The sequence below is a fragment of the Branchiostoma lanceolatum genome, chromosome 9, assembly GCF_035083965.1.
Source record: "Branchiostoma lanceolatum isolate klBraLanc5 chromosome 9, klBraLanc5.hap2, whole genome shotgun sequence".
In the NCBI taxonomy this organism is placed as follows: Eukaryota; Metazoa; Chordata; class Leptocardii; order Amphioxiformes; family Branchiostomatidae; genus Branchiostoma; species Branchiostoma lanceolatum.
In genome coordinates this window covers 20,284,493-20,307,652 of record NC_089730.1, presented here as the reverse complement: position 1 = coordinate 20,307,652, position 23,160 = coordinate 20,284,493, and the positions used below count along the sequence as shown (strand labels likewise).

The 23,160-nt window shown below is 40.4% G+C and overlaps 3 protein-coding genes across 4 annotated transcripts; 1 reads left to right on the top strand and 2 right to left on the bottom strand.

Moving 5' to 3' along the window:
- Positions 1 to 4: 4 nt before the first annotated feature.
- LOC136442325 (inosine triphosphate pyrophosphatase-like) lies at positions 5 to 5,814 on the bottom strand. Of its 2 annotated transcripts, XM_066439118.1 has the most exons (8): positions 5,700 to 5,814; positions 5,252 to 5,309; positions 4,780 to 4,844; positions 4,311 to 4,384; positions 3,934 to 3,965; positions 1,388 to 1,503; positions 992 to 1,068; positions 5 to 631 (listed from the first exon to the last, which is right to left on the bottom strand). In XM_066439118.1, exons 1-8 carry the CDS (start codon positions 5,757 to 5,759, stop codon positions 526 to 528), a joined length of 588 nt encoding a protein of 195 aa, XP_066295215.1. In that variant the 5' UTR covers positions 5,760 to 5,814; the 3' UTR covers positions 5 to 525. The 2 variants fall into 2 exon arrangements, with proteins under 2 accessions (XP_066295215.1, XP_066295216.1); XM_066439119.1 differs by lacking the exons at positions 5 to 631; positions 992 to 1,068; positions 1,388 to 1,503 and adding an exon at positions 2,912 to 3,177.
- A 426-nt stretch (positions 5,815 to 6,240) lies between these two features.
- On the top strand, positions 6,241 to 14,517 carry LOC136442339 (eEF1A lysine and N-terminal methyltransferase-like). Its single transcript, XM_066439138.1, has 13 exons — positions 6,241 to 6,332; positions 6,770 to 6,998; positions 7,822 to 8,030; positions 8,442 to 8,565; positions 8,977 to 9,098; positions 9,695 to 9,841; positions 10,277 to 10,463; positions 11,042 to 11,222; positions 11,849 to 11,983; positions 12,398 to 12,474; positions 12,812 to 12,947; positions 13,384 to 13,515; positions 14,000 to 14,517. Exons 1-13 carry the CDS (start codon positions 6,241 to 6,243, stop codon positions 14,314 to 14,316), a joined length of 2,088 nt encoding a protein of 695 aa, XP_066295235.1. The 3' UTR covers positions 14,317 to 14,517.
- A 1,120-nt stretch (positions 14,518 to 15,637) lies between these two features.
- Positions 15,638 to 20,190, bottom strand: LOC136442676 (uncharacterized). The gene is made up of 9 exons (XM_066439620.1): positions 19,944 to 20,190; positions 19,086 to 19,357; positions 18,528 to 18,703; positions 18,074 to 18,198; positions 17,470 to 17,757; positions 17,214 to 17,328; positions 16,904 to 16,995; positions 16,292 to 16,434; positions 15,638 to 15,771 (listed from the first exon to the last, which is right to left on the bottom strand). The coding sequence occupies exons 1-9, from the start codon at positions 20,182 to 20,184 to the stop codon at positions 15,652 to 15,654; spliced, it is 1,572 nt and encodes a 523-aa protein (XP_066295717.1). The 5' UTR covers positions 20,185 to 20,190; the 3' UTR covers positions 15,638 to 15,651.
- Between the last annotated feature and the right edge of the window lie 2,970 nt (positions 20,191 to 23,160).

Here is a 23,160-nt window from a genome sequence, read left to right as displayed (position 1 = left end):
ACAATCAAAAGTTATAAAACTTCTTCAGTTGCTTGAGCAATTTTGTATTGTCAGTCAAAATCATTTTCAAGTTTGCTTCAAATGACTTTATATCACACTGTGACAGAAAACAATGCATTTACACAAGACAACATTTGCAACATAATAAACTATTAGACAGTAGGTATGTCTACTCATTCATCAGGGAACCAAAATAGAACAAATGAAGGTACAATTATAAGAATATTCCTCAAACGGTGACTTAAAAAGAAAGGTAGCAAAATACGCACCTCCAAATTTTCGACGTCTTCTGTACGTCTTGTTCACGGAGTGACCTAGTCTCAAGACTTACAGAAGATGCGAAAATTTGGAGGTGCGTATTTCGCTACCTTTCTTTTTAAGTCACTGTTTGAGGAATATTCTTATAACTGTTATTACACGTGACTGATGAATCTCTTCAACGATGAAGGTACAAATATTTTATTATTCATAGAATAGTAGAATAAACAGATGTACTGGGGTAACGATTATGAGGCATCGACCACATCAGCTGTTCTGCTCCGCCTGTTTGAGGAAGTACTCCTGCATGGCTCGGACTGCCCGACCGCGGTGGGAGATCTCGTGTTTCTCCTCTTTCGTCATCTCACCGTAACTGTGGGGATGAGAGTAAAGTTAAACAGTGTATGAAATCTATATCATATGGCAAGTGACTCAAGGCTGTCTCCAGGACCCGTCCCTCCGTCCTGGGAAGGAAATTTGCTTGTCAGGACGGAAAAAAATTGACCCTGCCCGTCGCAAAATCTGAACTCTATGACATGAAATTGATGAAAATGTATCATTGGGAGCTTAAAATGGTGAATTCAACAACATAAAATACAAAACAATGAGTGGGACCGAAAACAATGCCAAGCTGGAGACAGCCCTGCGATGAAGGAAACATGGTTCTTGTCCTGGGCACACCTCTGCTACATCTAATTCTAATGCAACATTCAGGGACCAGTTTTATACTCACGTTTTCTCAAACCCATCTGGCTGAAAGCAGGGATCCCAGCCGAAGTCTCTGGAGCCGCGAGGGTCCACAATTTTACCCTGCAGAAAGTAAAGGATGCATTAGGCTTTCATACAGAAAGAAATGATGTTGCTTAAGAGAATGAAAGCATAAATACACCAACCCTACAGCATTTATTCTCACAATGCAGCTAAAACCGCTCAAACAGGACCAACTGGAAAGTAATTAGTCAGCATTTTCCATGTTTTCTTACTTCACTATCATCTAGAACTTGAATTAGAACAAATCGTCATCTGTTTGTTTTACATGTTTTGGTATATAGTCCAAGAGTATTTGAAACTTTTTCAAATATATTTCAACTATATCTAACTGAAAATTGGCCCTGATGTTGGTACTAACCGGCGCAATGCCTTTAAACAGTAGCACTTCGTCCTGAGAGCCTCCTGGTGAGAAGGCCATGGTGCACATGGCAGAGGCAGACTTGTCCTCCCAGCCTGTCAGCATACGGTGCAGGCCTGGACATACAATCAAAAATCACTTTACTATAACTGCTCCTATAGTGAATGTAGTACAGGTTATAGACTGTATAATAATTAACATGGTGCACATGGCAGAGGCAGACTTGTCCTCCCAGCCAGTCAGCATACGGTGCAGGCCTGGACATACAAACAACAGAGACAAACATGTGTGTAATTAACATGGTGCACATGGCAGAGGCTGACTTATCCTCCCAGCCTGTCAGCATACGGTGCAGGCCTAGAAATACAAATCATTTCATTTCTAGCTGTTCCTATAATAACCTTTATCATTGGTTTGATTGTGTGTAACTAACACGGTGCACATGGCAGAGGTAGACTTGTCCTCCCAGCCTGTCAGCATACGGTGCAGGCCTAGAAATACAAATCATTTTATTTCTAGCTGTTCCTATAATAACCTTTATCATTGGTTTGATTGTGTGTAACTAACACGGTGCACATGGCAGAGGCAGACTTGTCCTCCCAGCCTGTCAGCATACGGTGCAGGCCTGAACATACAATCAACATCTTTTATTACACAATCATTTCCTATAATGATTGTCTCAAAGGTTTGACTGTATAATAACTAACATGGTGCATGTGGCAGAGGTTGACTTAGTAATGTCCTCCCAGCCTGTCAGCATACGGTGCAGGCCTGTTAACAAGAGAAACAGTTCTTGTACAGGTTAGACTGTATGTAAATAACGTGGTGAACATGGCAGAGGCTGACTTGTCCTCCCAGCCAGTCAGCATACGGTGCAGACCTGGACATACAAACAACACAGACAAACATGTATGTAATTAACATGGTGCACATGGCAGAGGCTGACTTATCCTCCCAGCCTGTCAGCATACGGTGCAGGCCTAGAAATACAAATCATTTCATTTCTAGCTGTTCCTATAATAACCTTTATCATTGGTTTGATTGTGTGTAACTAACACGGTGCACATGGCAGAGGCAGACTTGTCCTCCCAGCCTGTCAGCATACGGTGCAGGCCTGGACATACAATCAAAAATCACTTTACTATAACTGCTCCTATCATGAATGTAGTACAGGTTATAGACTGTATAATAATTAACATGGTGCACATGGCAGAGGCAGACTTGTCCTCCCAGCCAGTCAGCATACGGTGCAGGCCTGGACATACAATCAAAAATCACTTTACTATAACTGCTCCTATAATGAATGTAGTACAGGTTATAGACTGTATAATAATTAACATGGTGCACATGGCAGAGGCAGACTTGTCCTCCCAGCCTGTCAGCATACGGTGCAGGCCTGTTAACAAGAGAAACAGTTCTTGTACAGGTTAGACTGTATGTAAATAACGTGGTGAACATGGCAGAGGCAGACTTGTCCTCCCAGCCTGTCAGCATACGGTACAGGCCTATAAACAATACAGAAAAACAGTTGTTTCATTTCTAGCTGCTCTTATGATGACTATTCACTGGTTTGATTGTGTACATAATTAAATGGTGCACATGCTGGCAGAGGCTGACTTGTACTCCAAGCCTGTCAGCATTCTGTGCAAGCCTGAACATACAAACAACATCTATCATTACACAATCATTTCCTATAATGATTGTCTCAAAGGTTTGACTGTATATAGCTAATATGGTGAACATGGCAGAGGCTGACTTGTCCTCCCAGCCTGTCAGCATACGGTGCAGGCCTGGACATACAATCAACAGAGACAAACGTGTGTGTAACTAACATGGTGCACATGGCAGAGGCAGACTTGTCCTCCCAGCCTGTCAGCATACGGTACAGGCCTGGACATACAATCAACAGAGACAAACGTGTGTGTAACTAACATGGTGCACATGGCAGAGGCAGACTTGTCCTCCCAGCCTGTCAGCATACGGTACAGGCCTATAAACAATACAGACCAACAGTTATTTCATTTCTAGCTGCTCCTATGATAACTATTCACTGGTTTGATTGTGTACATAATTAAATGGTGCACATGCTGGCAGAGGCTGACTTGTACTCCAAGCCTGTCAGCATTCTGTGCAAGCCTGAACATACAAACAACATCTATCATTACACAATCATTTCCTATAATGATTGTCTCAAAGGTTTGACTGTATATAGCTAATATGGTGAACATGGCAGAGGCTGACTTGTCCTCCCAGCCAGTCATTCGGTGTAGACCTGGAAGTCATAACAAAGAAAAATCATCAATTTCTTCGATCTCTTACTAGCTTTCCCTATAAATAATGATTCTAGTACAAGAGTTTGATTGTGTGTAATTGACATAGTTCATATAGCAGAGGAGGACAAAACTAACTGGCAGATATATATATTATTTTAGCACACTCATGTGAAATTCATATTTTCAAAAGTGGATCTGCTTTGCTTTGATGAAGGGGATTCTCTTTAACCTCCTTGCTTTGATATGAAATATCATGCATCGAGATTCACTCACCCTCTGGCCCAATCTTTTCCAGGAACCATTTTCTGTAAAACAAAAGGAATTTCCAACTTCAGAACCCATCTTAACAAATATAACAGAGAATGTCCATTAACATTAATCTACTGGGTTACAGAAATCAACCACTTTAAAAAACAGTGGGTTTGAGAGATCTGTAGTGGAGCACCCCAGGTATGCACAGTCTAGATATACAGGAGTGCATTATACTGGGGGACGTTGGGTTGGAGATCTGTTTGGATGTATCATGGTAGAATTATGTACCCTGGTGGAATTGACTTAGTAGATGTTATATCCATAACATAAAGATGCAACAAATTTTGCCATATTCATGTGAAAGAGAGAAAGAAAAGTTACATAAGTACTGTACTCACATGTATGGACCAGGGAGTCCTCCCAGTGCATTGAAACATAAACAGGTGTCCTCTACCACACAGGGGCCTTGGATCTAAACAGAAAAAAAGATTATCGTTGGACATCATGTTATCATTGTACCTATTTGTTTGGTTTAATCAGAGAGCAAAGCGAGGAAATGAAACAAAAGCTGGTTGTGATGTTTAGAAATTCATTTTCCCCTACAATGTTAGGTGTCTACCAGTATTGTAGAGTCAAACTAGTTATCATCAACTATATCAGGAATCTCTTTATTGGAGAGTTGTTATCAAAGCCTGGTGTCAGATATGCACCTCAGGTCTAGGTGTGATAGGCTGCAAAGACATTTAAATTATTTGCTGCCAAGTGCCTGTAAAGTTAGAGGGCTACACCAGAAGGGCTGGTGAACAGCTTTCAGTTGGAATTGTATGCGGATTTAACTGTGGTTCATTCAAACATTTCAAATCTGACCTGTTTTGCCGCCTCCCTTGCCTTGGCTCTAGAGATGTCATCTGGTTCACCCTGGTACTCTGGTACTGTGGAGAGGGGAGGAAATCTTCATCATCATGGAAGTGATCATCCTCCTCCTCCTCATCATGATCATCAACATCATCATCAACATCATCGTCATCATCATAATCATCATCAACATCATCATAAATCTTCATCGTCATCATCATCATCATCATAAATCATCATTTCCATAATCATCAATGCCATAATCATGGTGATGTACTAGTTAATAACATTAACGTGAACAGTTACATATGTCATAAATGCCAGCCGCATTCCATCAGCTTGTATATATATTTCATTTCATTTTATTTATACAGGGCAAATACAACTCAGGCTGTGAAGCCTGTTTTTCAGGTATCCCTGAAACAAAACCGCAGCATATATGACATATGACTATATATCATTAAGTCAATGTTAAGTTACTTACAGTCTACTTTCTTGGCGACCACCTCATAAGGAAAGCCTGCTCCCAGGATCTGTTTCACCTGGAACAAACAACACATTTTTCAATACAATGTCTCTTTTGATATCATAATGATTCCATATAACGGTTATCATGAGTATCTTACTTAGTATATAACTGGGGGAAATAATTCATTGATTCATTTTCCTTAACAATGATAACTGTTATCCTCATTTAAAATCATGATGATACTGGTTATAATCGCCAAAGAAATTTATATTCATCTCGATGATCTTGACTGAAATGTCAATTGTCATGCCAAATTAAAACATGCATGTGGACTGTACCCACACCACACTCTACAGAAACGGCTTCTATATCTCGCTAAAATAAATATTTTTCATTATATATGAAGACAGGCATACTCCTTAAAGTCATGGATATATGTCTAAGGACAGAACAATCGTCTCACCTCCTCTAGTTTCTTGGCATTCCCCGTGACAAAGACGATCCGTCTTGAGTTGGCCGCCATGCCGACTGACCTGAGCTGACCCCGTAACCTATGACCTGACAAGATGGCGGCGCGCGGTGGAAACATGCGGAGCTGAGAAAGATAGCGGAACTTTTCTTCCGTTTCTGAGTGACGTACGCTATTTCCTGGACACTGATATACACTGAAAGGTAACGCATATCTTTCCGCATAATGATACAATGATCGTTGACATTTTTTTTGATGTTTGATATACTTTTTGTAACAAAAGTTGTGGGAGGGGGGGCTGCCTAGTGCCTCCTTGTATGTGGCCTCTTAGAAAAAATGTTATGTTACTCCGAAATCTAAGTTTGGTATGTCCAAGCTTTATTGACAAAACCCGCTGCATGAAGAAAGACGTCCAAAGTAACAGTTTCATACAAGTGAACGATTTCCATTCTACACCTGTTGCTCTTGAAAAGAAGAGGGAATTTTGTAAAAACTTAATAAAATTTGTAAACATTTTCTTGGTACCCCCACAGACATGGACCTGTTACCGCGCAGTCACACCGAGTTCAGCTCCGCAGCCTACTGGGACAAGTTCTTCAGGAAGAGGGGGGAGAAGGCATTCGAATGGTGATTTTCTGTTCATTAAAAAAGATTAATGTTTTAACATATACATGTAATTACTTCAACTTCAGATCTGTTTCTAGTCAAAACAAGCTTAAGGAGATGGCAAAAGGTGTTATTGCGCCTCTTTTTTATCTGTGAGCGCAAGCTACAGGTTCATATGAATACATTAGTTCTAGTCACTAGTTACTATCTAATCCTTGTGCATGTAAGGTTTCAAGTCAAACTTTTTCATTTATTAAGACACTGCAACTGTGTAAAACTATGTGCTATTGATCATAGAAAGTTCTTCTCTAGAATAGTTACAGGGGAAAATTGTCAAACACTGAGAACAAACTTTCAGTTTTGGCTGTTTGCTACATCATTTTCGTAGTCTATATAGTATGGTATGGGGACCACACAGACTCCTTTGTTTGTTTATTTTTTTGCTTATTTGCCCACAGGTACGGCGAGTACCCAGAGTTGTGCGGCATCCTCCACAAGTACATCAAGCCGCAGGAGCAGGTTCTGGTTGTCGGGTGTGGCAACTCGCGGCTCAGCGAGGATCTCTACGACGTCGGGTACCGCGGGCTGACCAACATGGACATCAGCGATGTCGTGGTGCGGCAGATGACGGAGAGAAACGCGGAGAAACGAGCGGAGATGAAGTTCCTACAGATGGATGTCATGAAGGTGAGGTTAAGTGTTTGTTTCTTTGTTTGAACCTTTGTTTATTCATGATAAGCTCAAATCAGCACGCAGGCCGCTTTTCATTGAGGTCATGAGGGGAGAGAAGTGTGTTGGCAAGAGTTTTGTTTAACCTTCTCTGGGATGCCTAACAACCAATACAAATTTAGTGCCAGATGGCTGCCTTATTAGTAGGCTAAAGGTTAAAGAGTAAAGACCGATAATGGCACTGGTCTACATATCAATCCATCCATCAATCAATCAATCAAAGTTTATGTCACAACAAATGTAACAGGTACAATGTATGGCAAGTTCGTAGGTAGTACAAAATTTCAAGACATATATGTCTTTGCTTATTAACAATGCTAATGATTTATATCTTCGAGTATTTTCTTGTATACTATATCTACAACTTGAGTGGTTGGAAGAACTTGGGAACAAAGCTAGTCTGGTATCCATCTCTACTGTAGCTGCTGGGTTTCTTGTAGTCCCCTCAGCTAAAAAAAAAACAAGGAAACAGATGATAACTACAATACCAGATTACCAGACTAAAGCTATGCCTGGGATTGCCCTGTAATGTAGACTTAAGAACATTCCTGGTTTTGATTATTTGTCAAAGTATCTGGTATCACTCAGAGCACATCTTATATTACACTTCTTGATAAAATCACGATTATGCCCTGGTGTGCGATGACCTAACCCTCTCTGCTCTTGATTCACAGGCCATCCCTTCAAAAAAGCTTTGACTACATATACGGAAAACCTTGACTAAGTTATTGGTAAAACGTTCTGTTATGCTATGTTGTAAACTTTTCTCCCCCTGTTCCAGATGGACTTTCCTGACTCCAGTTTCAGCGCGGTTCTCGACAAGGGCACGCTGGACGCCCTGATGCCCGACAGCCAATCAGAGACCCAGGAGCGGGTCACGTGGATGTTTGACGAGGTCGGCAGGGTGTTAAAGGTCGGAGGTCGCTACGTCATCATCACCCTGTCTCAAGAACACATTCTGGAGAAGCTCATGCAGTACTTCCCTCAGGAGTAAGTCTTTAAGCAGGATATAGCATTTTGATGCACTACAGTACTTTTACACGCAGAAATTGGTACAATGTGTTTGACCATAATCATACAGTCATGCAGTTATGTGTACATGTGTACATATTGAGTGGTTTATGAGGGAAGATTGATTTGTAAGTAAAAAAAACAACAACTTAACACTTAGATTTTAAACCCTTAAGCCTTTGATTTTAATTAAGTAAGGATGTCCTTTAAGAAGGATATTAGACTATAGGAAGGTAGGTAGGTAAGTAGACCACAAATATAAGGATAGAAAGCAGACAGAATTACGGTGTTAAGACAACTTGGAATCATTCATCTGCCAGTATTTTGTTTACAATGTTTACCATAGAAATAGTCCTTAATATTTTTAACCTGTGACTCCCCCCTTCTTAGAGGCTGGATCACCCGAGTGCACAAGGTGTCGGACAGTGACCGGGAGACGTCGCAGAAGGAGATGCCTCTGCCTGTCTTCATCTTTGTCTTCACCAAGTTTAAGAAGATGCCACAGATGAACAAGGTTCTTATTATCATGATCATAGTTTCCCTGTACAGACTGCTTTTTGAGTTGACTTGACTCTTCTCTGCTGTTCATGTACCTGTATTGAATATGGTTGGTTTGTAGATTTTGCAAGTGGAAGGGTTCTTCCTTTTCTTCACTAAGTGTAAATTTAGACTTACAGTATATAAATCATTACTTTATTGAATTTGAAGAATTGTGTCACCTTGTAGTATAATAAAATACAGGCTTTAACCAACACAGTCATTAACAATATACACAGTGCCATACACTGGTGGAAGTAGGACTGGCAATGTCCTTGGTGCTGAATTATCATCACATGTTTTGACAGCTCCAAACAAATGTTAAAACACAATTAAGAAGTAGACTATGTTTGGTTCTGTTGTTGAGTGGTAACTGTCTCTCTCCCAGATTTTAGAAGTGTGTTTAGACGGGACTGAGACCATGCAGAGGTTGTCCTGTGAGGAGGACGTGATGAAAGCTGTGAAGGAGAGACAACATTACGCCATGCTGAGGCAACAGCTGCAGAACAGGTATATATATATGTATGTATGTGTGTGTGTGTGTGTGTGTTTGTGTGTGTGTATGTATATGTGTGTGTCTGTGTGTGTGTGTATGTATGTGTTTGTGTGTGTGTATGTGAGTGTGTTTTTATGTGTGTGTGTGTGTGTGTGTATGTGTATGTGTGTATGTGAGTGTGCTTTTATGTGTGTGTTTGTGATTGTGTGTGTGTGTCTGTAAAAGAACTTATTTTCAACTATATTATTATATAATAATAACTTTGTGTCTGTCTTGATTTTATTGAGATATTTGACTTCAAACCATATTAGGATTTTAAACTTCTAATTGTCATAATATGGAAAACAACAGACGACAGACGAGATTGTAAGTTTCTTCTTTTATCTATTGGTGCCAGTTTTATGTTGGTTGTTGTTGTTCTATTCCAGAGGCCTGGAGGGAGAGACAGTTTCCCTGGAGCTGTTCTCCAGCACCAGCAGCTCTAGTCTACCTTTAATGTTCTTCTTCTTGCTCTGTCCCAGAAGACTAGAAGAATAGAAGATTAGAGATTTTCTTCAAAATTCTATATCCTTGTCCCAAAATCATGTTTCATGTTGTTGTTCTGCTGCAGAGGCCTGGAGGGAGAGACGGTGTCCCTGGAGCTGTTCTCCAGCACCAGCAGCTCCACTGTGCCCAAATACGTCCTCCACATCGTGGACACAGACACAGTCAGGGCTGCTGACAGGCAGTTCGCTGTCTTCATTGTGCCTCAGGGAAGGTAAGGGGTCACAAGTCCTGTATTTCTGTTATTGAAGCAAGATGATTTTTCTGCCAAAACTTTGTATATGTCAAAACTTTTCTTGATGTAAGCACAATGGATAGATTATGTAATGATATTAGATACCACAGTACTTCAGGACACAGTCTCAGATAAACAAAAAATAATCCACATGCACAGGTATTAATAGAAAAGGTAAACTGTTGTCATTACAACTTTTCAACAGGCATTGTCCACAAACATAATTATATATAATATATACAATTTTAAATATATAATATATTTAAAATTGTCATCATCAGGAATGGTGTATATAGATTTGTCATGACTAAGGGTTTAAGAAAGCATGACTCAAGGAGCAGAGATCTGTCATAAGGTCTGTCATTTTGCATGTTTATTTGTTTGCTTATTTGTTCATTTGTTTATTTGTTGTAGGGAGGTAGAGTGGCTGTTTGCGACAGACGAGGGTCGGAGACAGCTGGCGGGGACGGCGGGGTTCCGGAGACTGGTGGTGGTCTCCCTGCAGAGGGAACACCCGTATGAGACCATGGCGGAGATACAGAAGGAGCTGTCCGCCAAGGTCATGGAGTTGGCGCCTCCGGGGTTCAACAGGAAAGTACAGGTGGGTTTTAACCTCTAGCACTCTGAAGTGGCCATTTGGCACCTAATTCCTCATTGGTTACAGAGTTAGGCAGCAGGGAGAAGGTTAAGGAATACAGGTGACAAAATTGACAAAGATGCCTGCACAATCTTTTAAGAGATTCATGAATCTACATGTACAAGATCTTATAAGACATTTTTATGGACCATGCACTTTCCTGAAAACCACTGATTCAGATTTTTCACAGATGAATTTTTTTCCTGAAACTTTGCTTTCTTTCATACGATAATATTGTTTCAAGTGAGATACGCTTGGTGTGACGGGATGGACCATTTTGAGATATCAGACATCACCTTACATAGAATAAAGCCCCGCCTTGTACTCAGTAGTTAACATTGGTACCAGTACCATGTGTTAGTGTGGTGTGTGGTGTGCATGTGGTACAGATATAAAGGTCCATGACGGGATAGCGTGTTTCCAGGTACCATTCCTGTCCGTAGGTGCGGACATCGGTACCAGGACCGTATGTTACGAGGGTACCAGTGAGTTCATCGGTCCATACGTACATGTAGTATATAACAGTCCATGTGTGTTTCCAGGTACCATTCCTGTCCGTAGGTGCAGACATCGGTACCAGGACCGTGTGTTACGAGGGTACGAGCGAGTTCAGCGGTCCATACGTGGTGGAGGATGTGGAGGGGGAGGAGGGAGTCATCTTCAGGAACCTCATCTTCCTGACCAATCGGAACGCTGTACAGTCTCAGGCCAGGATGGTGCAAGGTGGGGAAAATATCTCTGCTGATGAATAAATCTAGCAACGAGCTAGACCATACTTCCAATTGCCCAAGTCTCCTGTTACACCACTTCCGCCTTAAATGCTGCCACTCTGCAATATTCACATAACACGGTGGATGCACACCAAAATAAACAGAAAAACAAAGAACCATAGGAGCAAAGAAACAAACCACAGACTGAGATAATAAAGGGTAACCAAAGGTAGGATTTTTCACTTCAATTTTCAGGACTGATATAATCTGTACCAATGTTGATATTTCTATGCTATACTGAATCTTGTGAAATTTTTGACACCCATCAGAGAAAAGTGGACAAAAGTAGACAAGAGTTTTCAAGTCTTTTATGGGCCTAACTATTTTGAACATTTTTTTTCAAAGTCTTAATAAGGTCCCCCACCCATGTGCAAGCATGTCCAACCCCCAGATGATAGAGAACAGAAGACATTTAACAGGATAGTGAGTGAGTGAGTGACACAGCCGTTTCTTCATTGCAGGGACCTTGCCCAAGAATGAAAGGGATGTATATAAATTCTGTAAATTATTTATCTAAACAATATACATTTTTCTGTAGTTTTATTACATCAATGATCTTGTTCCCCTTCTCTTCTGCAGAGAACCTTCCTAAGAAGAAGGGTCGACGGCGGGCAGGGAAGAAACTTGTGGTGGATTGTGGGTACCTGGCCTGTCAGTACCAGAGAGTCATGGTGGCAGGACTGGGGTGTCTGCCCAACGTTAGGCAATTACTAGGTAAATATCTGCACCACGTACAGTACAAGTATACAATGTACTGTATCTTCATGTAAACTGTGCATACCTTGGGGTGCTGCATTTTAGACTTCTCAAACACACTTTTTTTATTCATAAATGGTGGATAGATGTTGAATGTAGGATAATAGTAACACTTGTCCACAACTGTACAATAAAGGCCTTTGTCTATGTATCAATTATAGTGTCCTCTCCGGCTCATAGTATTACATAGTTCTTGGATACAGGATTTTTCTCCAGCCACTGGTCATGTGTTCATGGCATGTTTCACTAAAGGACTGTCTCACTCACAAACAGCAGACAACTGATGGGTAAACCTCCGATAATGGAATGACATTGGTAATATCAAGTATTATGTCACATGTATTCTGAAAATCTGCTTGTGGTTTTCCACAGACTCCAGACTGGATGTTGTGTTGGTGGGTCTCGGTGGAGGCGGCCTTCCTCTCTTCTTACACAAACACTTCTCCAAGGTACCATTTTATTTCAGTCTCTTTCTTCTATTTCTATATTAATCTGGTGTAGTTAATCATGTTGACTATGATCATATGGATTATTTCTTTCATGGTATACCTGTACTTAGATGCACGTATACTTTTTTGTTTGAAAGGTAGATATTGTAGAATTTTGGAATTTTAAAGTTGTGAAATCCCTGTGCAGTGTAATAAGGTACATTCAACTTAAAATGTAGAAAAATGACCAAAAACAGTGACTTTGTTTTTATGTTTTTATCGGTGAGATACCTTTAACATTGTTAACATTCTACAATTTCAATGTTCACACCTCATTCTCTGATGGTCCTTACCCCAGATCCAGATGGATGTAGTGGAGCTGGACCAGTCCATTTTGCAGGTAGCAGAGGGGTGGTTTGGGTTCCAGCAGGATGACAGGATGAGAGTACACATTGCTGATGGCCTAGTCTACCTTGAGGAGCGAGCTAAACAAGGTCTGTGGGCTGGCTACATGCAGGACTAGAAGAGTGATTCGAATGAGTGCTTTGAAAGAAAGCTATTGTATACAATGTACTTACCCTCTCTTGCAATGGCTGGGATCTTTTGCGGCACTTTCTATACATTTGGAGTTGTATCCAGATCTCTCTCTGAATTTTATCAAATGTCTTATTTGCCTTACATTTACAAGCAACCCAAACTTGCTTTAAATTTTATTATGGAGTTAAAAATAGTATCATCATCATATGGCCGGTATTAATGGCAACTTGAAGTTGGCCTCTTTTTCTTTTCAGTGTCACTGACGAAAGTTAGGTAGCGAATGCTACCTGAAGCGTCTGACTGAAACGTTTCCATAACCATATCAATGATATACAATTACTGTGAATACAGATGCTGAGTAACTGTTTTATTAATTATCTCTTCCCCCCCCAGCAGACAGAAGTTGCCACGTGGTGATCCTTGATGTGGACAGTAAGGACGTTACCGTGGGGATGACCTTTCCTCCGCAGCCATTTGTTGAAAAGGAGTGTTTGAAAAACATCAAAGGCATCCTACATGACGATGGTAAGACTTGGAATAAGTATTGATGTGCCTGCCTGCTAAGGTAGCCATTTGCCACCAAATTTGTATTGGTTATAGGGTAAGTCAGCAGGGAGAAGGTTTAATTTGAGGTTGGCTTTGGTAACATTCTGAAAGCCTCCTTCTTAGGCAGATCAACAAACTGGAATAGGAATGTGCCATATCAGAAACTATGCTCTTGTCAACCATGAAAATGGTACATACTCCTTCCACAAATGTGGTAAATCGAAATAAATAAATGAATAAATAAATACTGCTTTCTCTGCCTTACACTCGAGTACATATAAGCAAGGAGATTAAAACTTTAAGATAGATTTTTTTCACCTCCTTGCTAGAAAGAGTATTGGAGCTAAATGTTGTGTTATGTGGCCCAATGGCTACTGCCCCTATACATTGTGCATCTTCACCAGTGACCTTTTATAAACTTAATGTTCAACTGTGGTCATGAGGTTTATTTGCCTTCTCCCAGGTCTGTTGATCCTGAACCTGGTGTGTCGTGACGTCACCCTGCAAGCCTCCGTCGTGGAAACCGTCAGGTCCGTATTTCCCAGGATCCTCAGTAAAAAGATCGAGGACGAAGTGAACGAGATTCTCCTCTGTTTTCCTTGCGAGAAAGATGTACATCAGGGCGGCGACACCAAACAAATGATGGAAATTTCCTTGGAGGAGCTTGGAAATCTTAAGAAGGCGGTAGGAGTTGTTGAGAAGGTAGCGAAGGGATGCTCTCAGAGATGGGACCAGACACTGGAGTTAACAGAACTGCTAGACGGGCTGAAACTTGCGTGATGCTAGGTCTAATTCTAGTCCATCTCTTTACACAAAATAAGGCCAAATTTTGATTTCATACTATACCATATCGATTGACTAAAGGCAGCAAAGGGATGTTCCTAGAGATGGGACCAGACACTGGAGTTGACAGAACTGTTGGACGGGCTGAAGCTTTGGTTACATTTTGTCAAATTCTAGTTAGTCAGTCACTTTGCTGAGGCCAGAGCCGCCAGACTATATTAATTTCATACTATGACAGAAGGTGGCCAGGAGTTGTCCTCAGAAACTGGACCAGATTCTAGTTGACATATCCTTACACAAAATAAGGCTAAACAATATTGGTTTCATACCAGTTTACAGAAGATTAGAGTTGTTCTAAAACATTAGACCAAAGCTTGGATTGACAGGACTGCTGGACAGGCTAAAGCTTGCATGACAATAAGTTACAATAATCTAACTTTGTGAAGGAGAAAATAAGACCACCAGAGATAGATTTCTGTTCTATTTTATTTTGCAATTTGAAAATGTGCAGTGCCCAACAATTTTGCTGCCACCCCAATATCAAATCTAGAAGTCTCAGTAAACTATTCATGAAACTACTTTACCAGCAGAATAAGCTGACACGTCATAACTTTTATTTACATGCAAGCATTAACAAATCCCGGAAAACTTACAGACGTTTACAGTACTTCATTACCTACTCACTGTCACAGGAGCTTTTACTACATGTATCATCTTAGGCAAGGCAACATTTGGGTGTTTCTTGTAGATTGTTGCCATAAAATTAATTTTCGGAGGCCTGAACTTACCTTAAAACAGGTGGTACTGCATTATGTGAAACTGTAAGTTGCATTTGTACAATGAACATGAATGTTTTCAGAAAGTTCACTCTTTTGATAACATTGATAAAGGTTTGACATCCAAAAAAAAAGCACATTATACAAAATAAACCCAACATATGGAATAAAGGTAGTGTCGTTACACTTTGTGTCCAGGTTGATATGGATTCATTACTGATGTAAATTTACATTGGACATTCCTGTCTTATGATTGAACCTGTTCAAGTTTCATTCATCAATAACGTTTCTTCTACATTTGAAATGAACAAAAGCAAACGTGTCTTTATATAGTGCCCTAAAATTTGAGTGTTTGAGAGCTTGTTTTTGTTTTATTTTACTTGGTCAATTATAACTGGATTGAAAACAAAGCCCAAACCTTTGCGACCAAAAGCTGAATTTGGATACCTACCCGTTGTCTAGACAGTAGTAGACACGTCTATTCAGCTGCCATGAATGTCTCTTACTGTGACAATACATGTAAACCGCCGTGAAGAAAAAATGTTCAGTTTTTATGTCATGATTTGACATGCATGCTAACTTTGCTCCTAACAGGACGACATCCGTGCTCAGAGTACTGGATCTTCTCACCCTTCGGCAGGTAGCGCAGCTCGTCGGAAATCTGTCTCAGTTTGGCCTGAGCGGAAAGACATACATGTATGAAAGAGCCTATTGAACAATGGATGAATGTAAATGATTATGTTCATTAACTTGGGTAAAGGAAGAAGTTGCAGACATTTGTTACCAAGACGCTGTCAAATATTGATTCCCATGTTTAATTGGGATGTAGCTGAAAAAAGAAAAGGAGGACGACAAGAAAATTGTTTTTTTTTTTTAAATAACCTTTTTAACTTTTCAGAGATGTAACGAGATCAACTAAAAAGGAAGACAAGCAAAAGATGCGTCAAGCTAACCACGACAGCTGCACCACGTAGATAAAGGGCTACCTTACTTAGGCCAACAAAGTCAAGCTTCAGTCTTGAGTGAAGCGTTTTTGTTTGCGTTAACTTTCTACAATTCCCAACAGATAAAGTTGTGAGCCTGGAAGGGTCACAAAGTCGTATGGGCAAGGGGATGGAGTCTGTACTCCCTATTTTCCTTGTTCTTTTATTCTTGATTGATCATAGTCTTACAAACTGACAAAAGGTCCTACTTACCCCCGTGAGCAGATGTTCCAGTCCCTTCTCCAGAAGGACGTCCCTGGCGCACATCTCCACCTGTTCCCTCTCCAGGGGCAGGAAGGGCACCACGTGGTTCACCAGGTTGTGACTCAGCAATTCTGCCTGCCAGAAGCCCGTGCCTGCAAGACAATAAAGATGCTATACGTTAGTATCACATTGGTAAAGGTTTCATACATCCATATCTATACTTATCAAGAATACATCCAAGTACATGTATGCCAAATTTGTTGCTTTTAGAAAAAAACTTGCACAATTGTTCAGTCATGACACTGGGCTAGCAGGTATCTGCCCATCTAATGATTTACTGCATAATGACATGTAGATACAACATGCACATGCACACAAACACGCACAAACAAACATCCCACTCTCCACCCCTCCCCACACATGTGGGAATGTGAGCCAGAATTTGAAATTGGGCAAATACTTTTATTTACACTGTGGGTTATTATGGTGGCCTCACGCTGAATTGCTATGTCGTTTAGGTCTGCACCTACTTTTATAAGCTTTAAAAATAAGCTTTCACAGGTATAGATCGTATGTTTATGTACACAGTCTATGCATATAACCAACTTTAGGGCAACCTACCTTTCACACATTCTGTTCCAAGTTGTGTGAATCCGTCACAGCAAAAGTACTGCGTCTGGGAGCAGGCCGTCTTTCTCCGCACTGTGCGCTGGCTGTTGGGTAAAACAAATGTTTTATGATGTTTTGGGACTGGTTGCAATCTTTGACCGAGGAACGTGTGTGGTGTTTAGAAGCATTGAATTATTTGAACTTAATTTGTCTATTCTTACATGTAGTTCATACTATTATGTGTCAGTTGCAATAACTTCATGTAGGTTAAAAGTGTTCATAAAAGTAAAAGTACTTAAAGTAAAAGTGCTTTAAATGATACCTGAGGCAAGTCCAGAATAGCCAGCACGTGACTTCATGTTCCTCGATGGAAGTCTCGATGCAGGGATATGACTTGATTTTCGTGCACACGTGGGGTCCACCGGCAGGGGGCGCATCTGTCAACACAAGCATGAGACATTTAGCCTTAGTTTGCACACACCCGGCCCCGCCCAACACACACACACACGCACAGACACAACAACAAAATTGGAAACCTTACTTTGGTACTAATGTGTGAGGCTCAGAATTTGACTCACCCAGACAGGTAACTTGGACTTCAGGCACGTCTTCCCAACTGCCGTCCCGCAACTCGATCCAATGTTTCTTGCTTTCTTCCGGTCGCATTACCTTATCTTCAAGAATCATCAACGCCGTGGCTTTGGTTCGTTGTTCTTCTCCCACGCGCCAGTTGTTACCGTCAAAGAACATGTAGAGCTCATGTTCTATATGTTTGTACACGGGGCGATCAGCTCGGGTCTTGGTATTGCGATAGTCGCCCATTGCTGGACTGGTGAGCCCCGCCATGCGAAGGTCAGGGCACCAAGCTGTTAATGATTACATGTACTGTTAATGATTTCATGTATGTTTACTCACAATCATAAATGTGGCTTCTAGTCGACGTACTTGCTTTACCAGTTCAGATATGCTGAGCTGTTTTCACACATTCCTCAAATCCGACAAATGTACACACCAATATCAAAGCCGCCAAGAGACGCCTCTAAAAAGGACGTGTATCTCTATTTTCAATAAGCAGCCTGATATTCACTCGTTATTGAAAGTTTGGTTATTGATATGATGATTAGTCTTAAAAGTGTCAAACGATTGACAAACTTGTGCAGAACAAGTTTGAGAAGCACTCACGTTGTTCTCCAAGTGCGTTCGTGATGATGACCTGCTCAAAATCCTTAAGACGGAACGACTCTCTGTTTACGCCGCGTCTTCTCAACCCCAAGGTTTTGTCGATGATCGGTTCCGCTGCTGTGTTACTGTGGTCAAATACAATATAATAGGCATCTGTCCATTTGATGATTTACAATATACTGACGTGTAGATGCTATATAACACACACACACACACACACACACACACACACACACACACACACGTGCACGCTCACATACAGAAACACACAAGCGTACACACACAGACTCACATAAATGCTTTGTATATATACATAAATGTAAACACACATGTACATACATACTCATGAATACATATGTACAGACACACACACACAAACACACACACATACAAATACACATACACATTACGTACATACATTTACATGATAGAATGGTACTTATCCTTTCATCACCTCAGGAACAGGAATATAGTCTTCCTGTAGTCAATGCCGTCAACATGGACATTTTCCTCCACGAAAGGCTTGATGGTGTCTATTAGGTTCTGAGGCATTTTGTCCATCTCATCGAATATAAACATAACATTTTGACAGCTTTGTACTTTTTCTGGAATTTCACGATGAAGCTTGTCCTGAAAGATGAAGCAACGCATTAGACTATGGAAATCAGGAAAAACAAAACTCTGGAAGAAACTGTAGTCTGGAGGAGAGAACTGTGATTATTATATCCGTGAATGATTTCATCAGGTTGGTGAAGGACTTAATAGCAAGGTTCTTTTGTTCACAAGCAAGTATTTACATGAGCCGACGTTTCAATGACTGTCTGTCATCATTATCAGCCTGATGAAGATGACAGACTGTCATCGAAACTCTTGTAAATACTTGGTTGTGGATGAAAGAACCTTGCTATTCTGTCATTATCATAGCTACATAATCTATACGTTTTGCTTAAACCTGTAAAATATTTCTTTCATTGTAGCTTTTCCAATGTCAGGGAAGTTAAAAACAAACAACCTTATATTGCATAATGTGGTCTTCGTCCTTGTGTGGAAAGTGCCTTGTAGCCGAGTAGTGATGAACATAAGGCGACTCGAGTCCACCCTCGAACATTGCCTCCGCTATCATGCCGCTGATGTAGTTCTTGCCCACCCCTGGAGGCCCGTGGAAGGAGAGCAGCAGAGCCTTGCTGGGGGCGTGGCTGCCGAGGTGGTCCCGGAGCGATTCCGTTACGAGTTTCAGGACAAGTGGCTGTCCATGTAGGCGTCTAGTGATGATGCTTTCCAAGTCTGGTTTCAAGAACAGGTGGAGCAAGATGTTTAAGTCAAAATCTATGTCAGTGCTTACCTGAACTTCTCAAAGACTATAACGATTTAATAAAAACTAGGCAACACGACCAAATAGCATATTTCGTCATCTGCCTCCCCACTACAAAAGGTAAAATGGGCGGTTCAACTGGTACAATCTCTTTCGATAACTATTTATAATACGGGTAGGGACTCTGATCGTGACCATTGCTGGTAGAATGGCCCACTGTACCAGATCGCAATTGTTGTCCTTAAATTCATACATGATAAATAAAATACAACAACCTTAGTTGTAACTGATATTGTTTTGAAATGTGAACGTAATTCATTGAATACGTAGAGGAAAGTGAGACGTTCTTTCTGTCATGTATATCTTTGGGTGAGAAATTGATTATTTTCATCGTTACCATCGTCAAATATTTGCCAAACACCATTTTTGTGCACAACAGAGAGCTGTCGACAACATTTTTCTCCAATAACTAATTCAATAGAACTATGTAGAAGATCTATCTGCATTTTGTTATGATTTTAGGCTTTCATCGAAGGCCAAGTATTACGATGTACTTACAGGTGACGTTTGGTTTGAACATTCCATTGCAGGGTTGAGGTGCTTGCGGTGGAGGTGGTGTCTCCTTCTTTAACCAGAGGGCTTCCAAAATTGGTTTGAATTGTTCTTGATTTCTGCTCACGTAATACGCTAAACACGCCACAGCGATAGCGAAAATTAGAAATGGTAATGTAGCCCATCTCCGCAATCTTGGGGGCGGGGGATCGTCATCTCTTTGGGGTGGGGGCCTAGCCATACTCATTGTGACCGTTCACTACAGACGTTGCATTGGAACTGCCACCTCTCAGTTTGCAAACTACAAAGGTATTGATTTCATGTCAGGTGTGGCTTCCAAGAAAGCAATACATCAACCCCCTCCCACCTATGTAGCAATTGACTATACCACAATCTGTTGCGAAAGGGATGTTTGCATTCATTGTTTTATTTCTTTGTAAATGTTGTCTTCTATGGCTTTCATAACTTTGTCTTTTATGCGTGAGTGGATGTATTGGTCAATATACTAGCGTGCCACAATATCAAACAACCTTGAATCGATGTATAAATCTATTAGACGAATCAATGTTCCCTCTGCGTGAAGTAAGTGGTTTATTCTTTTGTTCTTTGTTGATAAGCTCATGGTACAAGTCTGTACCAGTGTAACTCCACCAGACAAACACCTCACCAGCCAACCGTGGGAACTATCTTTCCGTGAGTACTTTTTTTATCTGACTTCAAAATTTGTATTCTTTTTGTCACAAGTTCAACCAAAAATAAGGAAACCACAAGCCATGAATTCACTTGGAAGTGACTATTGACTAAACGTATCGCTTATGTCCTTCGTGTGATAAACAGTCGTTTGAAATTTGGTAAACAGGCAGGACCAGGGCGATTATAGAATATCAACGTTGAAGAGCAATAGCTAATGTAATCTACTAGAATAATGACAAACGTCAGCTTGTAGCCATGAGACTCACAGAAAAGATACTGGTTTAGAGATATTGTCTGGAATGATGAATGGTGTTATTACAGAAATGACCATGATAAATGTACCTTACTCCATCCCAGGGTTTGACTACTGATAGTGGAAGCATTCTTACAGGGAGTTATTTATCTATCAACGCGTGAACAAAAACAAAAAATCAATCTTACGTCTTCTTTGACCAGGTTTAGGGCCATTCTACTCAATATTGAACAGCCATCTTCCCCCATACTTCATCCAAAGTTCTTTCCATATTAAGTCAACATCTAGCATATTAGCACCAAGCAATTTATGACAAGAGTGAATTTCTTTCAACAGCCAAATGTTCCAATTTTAAATGTATATTATTTAATAGGCATGAGTGATGTAGTTTGAAGAATAGACTAGGCGTCATTAAGGTATTTACTTTTGCCAATGTCGTTGGTAACACTAGCCTTTTCAATTCCATTGAGCCCTTGTAAATAAGTAACGGGGAATGGCATTAAATCCTGTTGCCATGGACATTGTGCTAGGGCAGAACAATGGTGCCTGTCAAATCATTTCGTCGGTGAAAACAACACCGGTCTTTTGTGCACAAACATCAGAGCAGACCTTTGACCTTCACCATAGGTTCAACAAAGGGTCACGCTGTGGACGCCATGGCAGTGAGATAATATTTGCCAAACTTAAGACCATTGAGGCAATCGTGCAGGATTCGGTACTGCCTGAAGTATTTCTCTTGCATGGTGCTCGACTGGTGCTATTCGATTTGACGTTATAACAGTTTAATAAATCAAAAATTCGTATTTTTGGTTGCTAACATATATAACTAGTTATTCAAACAATGCAGTATTTACAGTAGCCTTAGGGTTTTTGGTGACAGTTAATTTCGAAACTTATCAGCGCAGTCTTGACATGTATTTACAATTTGGCGGACAGCTGGTCACAAAGTACAACCATTCAAACGCCAAAAATAATTAATCAAGCAACTGGATAAAATTTTGAAAATGTTAAAAATTTCATCCAGTTGCTTGAGTAATTATTTTTGGCGTATCTTACTGCCTGGATGTCTAACTTTCATCAACGTACAACCATTCAACTTTCGTCCCCGAAAGTCATGTCTTTGTTGGAACTGTTTCCCCTAGACATTTGTGTTGATAGTGTTGCCAAATAGACTCCAAATAGTTCCTGGGTAACAGGTGTGAGACTCAATATATTCTAGCCTACAGAATTGGATTAGGACAATAAGTTTTGGTAGTTAAATTTCTCCTATTTAATTAAGATTGCCCCGTTTTTTTTATATTAACGTCATGTAATAAGTATTGTGCAGTCAGAAGTGCACAAAAAAGAATGTGAATATAGATGTGAGCAAAGATAGGTATCTTCATTATACGTTTGCATTATAACTTAATGACCTTTCCAAAATTCAAGTGTAACATTCTCCAACCATATCTAGACATCTAAATGGCTAAGCTGTTTGATTTAAACAATGTTGTATCTAAAGTAGACTTGCTTTTTCATTATATCATCCTAAGTTGCATTGTTACCCCCCCCCCCCCCCCACAAATGTGACTATATTTTGTAAATCAAGCAATGTCTTCTATGCCATTTTCATCTTCAGGTTACAACATTCAGAGTCAAATTTGTTTCATCTGAAATTCTACTAACTTAACAAAAACCTTTATTCGACCCTCCCAAATTCGACAACAAGCAATGTCTTCTGATATGCCATTTTCATCTACAGGTTACAAATTTGTTTCATCTGAAATTCTACTAACTTAACAAAAACCTTTATTTGGTTATCATTATGTTAGATTGGCGACATGGGAGAAAATACCAGCCTGGGCGCGTTCTCGGACGAGTCAGACGGAGATGAGAGCGGCAGACAATACCAGAGAGAAACGAGGTCATCATCTAAGAAAACGTCTTCTCATGGTTTAGATACCTCGCGATCTACCTCGAGTTCCCAAAGCTCGATAAGACCACCATCCAACAGAGATGTGCCAAGGGAAACACAACAATCATTGCCCAGCACTACAGGTAAGGAAAACATTTGTCTGTCAACGAGTTATACAGTTAGCACTAGTACGACACTAGTACCAAAGACAATTAATGAAAATTAGTGAAAACACATGCACTCAAAACGGGCACGTGAGGGTGCATCCAAGACAATTATTCATATCATCACCATGGAACTACAGTATTTTTGCATCAATTATGCAAATTTGATCTTAATTTACACAATTGATATCTATAGGTATTTCTATCTTTCTCCGTTAC